This window comes from Etheostoma spectabile, chromosome 12 (assembly GCF_008692095.1).
Source record: "Etheostoma spectabile isolate EspeVRDwgs_2016 chromosome 12, UIUC_Espe_1.0, whole genome shotgun sequence".
NCBI classification, from domain to species: Eukaryota; Metazoa; Chordata; class Actinopteri; order Perciformes; family Percidae; genus Etheostoma; species Etheostoma spectabile.
In genome coordinates this window covers 25,531,159-25,535,030 of record NC_045744.1, presented here as the reverse complement: position 1 = coordinate 25,535,030, position 3,872 = coordinate 25,531,159, and the positions used below count along the sequence as shown (strand labels likewise).

Here is a 3,872-nt window from a genome sequence, read left to right as displayed (position 1 = left end):
GCCGTACAAGGTGCCACCTGCTCATCAGATAGTATCAGAACACACACACACATTTAAACACGCAACTCGTGGTTCGGTGTCTTGCCCAAGGACACTTCGACATGGGATTGCAGGGCCAGGGATTGAACCAACTTTACCACTGAGCCACAGCAATCCCTCAAGAATTGTGACTGCTCTATGTACTGAGTGGGACTTTTTAGAGTTGAAAATTAACTTGTCAGTGCTCTCTGGTGGATAAATGATGTAACTGTGACACTGTTTCTACGTTATCCAAACATTTCTGAACTGCAACCTGTCTGCCACATGTATGATGAGCATAAAAGATTCAACTGAAATTGACGTTCAGCAAGATTATTTATCGAATTCTTCTTAAGCACAAACACTGTGGATATTGAGACAGACCGCAGCCTCATTTGAGCTGTCATGAGATTAATGTGAATTACTTTTCACTGGCAAAAGCAACAATCACCAGCAATATTTGTTTAACATTCAAACAGACAATTTCCATGTGATAAGCTTTTCAGCAGGATAGAGTGAGCGGCTGATGGTGTTTAAAATAGATGCAAAGTAGTGTGATGATACATCATTATTACAAACAGGTGTCAATGGTGGCATGAAGAGGCAATATATATTTGATTAAAGGTGTTCATCATTGCTCTCTCTCTCTACCCTTCTACATCTGTGTTTCATGCATTCATGTATAACCGATATTAAGATGTATTATGCATGTATTATACTAGAGATGGTCCGATATGATTGCTTGCTTCACGATACCGATTCCGAGACCTGAACTTGGATATTGTCTATACCGAGTACTGATCTGATACCAGTGTGTCATATATTTTATTGTGTTTTAACAACTGCACACTACTATCCCTGTATGGATGGGATATGATTTCTCTCTTTGTTGTCTGTCTGGCTCAGGTTAAACTCTTTGTGAAACATGAACAAACAAACAATGAATGCCACAGAACTTTCTTTTATTATCCAGTTTGACAGCCATTCTTAACGGAAAAAAGAACTACTACTACTACTACTACTTTAACCTAGATTTTCTTCAGGGCTAAATTACATGGTACCAAACCCCGGGTTCAGGCTTATAGCCCTAGGGTACACAAACTCCAGTATTGTCCGACTACCAGCAATTTGGGCAGTATCTGACGATTTTCCGATATTTGAACATCTCTATTTAAACGCTGAGGTGCAGGTATAGGCTAAACATACAAACCTAATGTAACACATGCAAAAACAGTCATAAGCCACACTTTGCTCAAGTCATTTCCTAGTGTTTTCCTCACAGTATCCTTTTCAAACTTATCATTTTGTATTTCTCTCTCCTCAGCGGAGCCTCTGCCTCTGATGGACCTGTGTCGGCGCGCAGCCCGCCTGGCGTTGGGTCGCGAGCGGCTTCAGGAGATCGAGGGCCTCCCTCTGCCCCAGTCCCTGAAAAATTACCTCCAATACCAGTGACTGACAACAGCAGAGCCAACTGGGAGTACAAGGATACAAACCAGAACACCTAGAAAGTCTAAAGGATAAATATCAGATCTTAAATAAAGGATGCAGCGAGAGGACGATACATGGGAAGCATGTCCACACTGAGAGCGCCATAGCTCTACAAAAAAAGATGGATTTATGAAAGGATGGAGAGAAAGATGGTGGATAAACTGACGGAGGAGGTCCAGGCTTTTTAAACAAAGACAACACCAGCTTTTTCTTGGATTTCGAGCTGCTTTTTTCATTTGTTCTTGACTTGAAATAAATTATTGGTGATGGTATCCCATCAGCTCATCTAGGAAGATAAACCCATCCGGTGTGGTGATGAGGCGACAGTGTTCAGATGACCACCGCCTCCTACTGATGAGAATGAAAACTATGCCGAGAAAGCACACTAATCCTATCCCTGGAGGCCTTTCTGACATAAAGTCAGTGACCATATCATTACTGTTGGATACCATAGCGTGTATTCATTGTCTCCACTGGCACAGGTGAAAGGCTGCAGAGCATTTTAGCACTGTTGTTGTTTTTTATCTGATTGACTTAGGGCCCGACCAAAAGCTCACATCGCATACAGAGTAGATTAAAAAAAATGGCTGCATGGTATATGCAAAGTTTAGTCATAAGAAAAAAGCATGCCGAACTTCTCTCCTGGCTTTATGCAGATAAATGATGAGTGTTTAGCCCTTTTCAGACATGGAATAAGTAACGTCCGTCAGTTAAAGTGATGGCTTTTTGTCGTTTGGAAGTGTTTAAGTAAAAGTTTTGTTATAGATTAATTTACAATTCATGTACAGTATTTAGCGCATAGTGCACCAGAAGAGGTGGTGAAAAGCAATGATGTGAAGGAAGAAAGCGCTGGATTAGAAAAATGTATTTTGCTATTTAAGTCTAAATTAATGACCATTGTCAGCGTTACAGAAGCTAAACACTAGTTTCCACTCATCAGTCATTAATCATTTATTAGTTGGTTTTATAACATTTATTTTTATTTTGCTGCGTATTTCACAATAATGGCCAAGCACAGAATAACAAGACGTTAGATTGGGACTCTTGTTTGCTAATATGCTGTATGTGAAGCATTTTTATATGCAGGATATTTTATCCATGCAATTAGCATGAATGTACCTCTGATGATGTTTATTCATGTTTTTTAAACTTCTTCTGCCCCTTGCTGCATGGGTAAATGGAAAAAAAACCTTCTTATAATCTGATTTGACTGGACATCTCCACAACTTGAAATTGGCTCGTTTACAGTGTTTCAATGTCTTTCAAACTGACTTATTTTTATTTTGTGCATAAAAATGATAATTAATTGGTAAATTTGTACAGTGCCCCTAAAGCTTCTGAAAACGTAGCATCACATCTGAATTATTTGTCTGTAACATTAACTATTCATATCTTAGTAAGCGCCAATCAAAGTTGGACGAAAACAACTTAAAAACTCATTGAATCTGCTTCATCAGGACCGTGTTTGTGTGGTATCATTTGATCGACAATGCCCCCAAAAACCCACCAAAAGCTGTCAGATTTGAATTCATATGTTACCGAATCATGATTGGTGGATGTAAATATATGCAATTACCTTTTTCTAAACGAGCCCCGCCCACTTTAAACCAGTCAGAAGAGCAAACAACCAGAAAATGTCTAGCTCCTATTAGACAATTGTGTTCTTGTAGGACCTCATTGATCACATGATGAATGAGAAAATACATATTTAGGGCCTTTTTAATTAGGGAACAAGGCATGCATTTAATCCTCTCATGTGCATAAATTGTGTTACTATGGCCTTTATGACAGTGTGATGATATCCAATTAAAATGTGCACAGTTTGGTAAGTGACTTATTAGGATTGCCGTCATGACTTTTACTAACGAGCTGCGTGTCTGAAAGGGGTTTTATCACAGAAATAGACAGGACGAAACTGCTTGCTGTTTAAAGTGTTAAGTGGCACTGAGAAGCATTCCTCACAGGACACTAAATCATGTATTATGATGTCAATCAGGACCAAAGTATTCATACTTAGCCATGGAGTGTGTGAATGTGTCTGTATGAGCTGTAGGTCGCAGCCCGCCGTAGTGTCATGAGTGCTAACATGCTGCTGGCTTTAAGAAGAGCTTTGCCTGCTGTTGTAGCACCTTGCTGTAGCTCACTGGTACCAGACAGTGTCTGTCTGTTGTCAGCACAACTGTCCTAATGACCACAAACAAACTGGACCAGAGCAGATCTAGTCTCACTGGATCTATAGTACAGGCTGGATCAGAAAGTAGGAACATTACTGCGACTGCAGTGGCAGATTCTGGCTTAGAATAGGATGCAGATGGCCAGTACACACACACACACACACACACACACACACACACACACACACACAC

General features: G+C 40.1%; 1 protein-coding gene across 3 annotated transcripts in view; it reads left to right on the top strand.

The window, feature by feature from the left end:
- Positions 1-2,769, top strand: part of LOC116699149 (SPRY domain-containing SOCS box protein 4) — an 89,202-nt gene extending 86,433 nt beyond the window's left edge. For all 3 annotated transcript variants that reach the window (XM_032531573.1, XM_032531575.1, XM_032531574.1), the window contains exon 3: positions 1,343-2,769. In XM_032531573.1, coding sequence (XP_032387464.1) covers positions 1,343-1,470 — 128 coding nt within the window. In that variant the 3' untranslated portion in view covers positions 1,471-2,769. The remainder of the gene's footprint in view (positions 1-1,342) is intronic.
- The last annotated feature ends 1,103 nt before the right edge of the window (positions 2,770-3,872 follow it).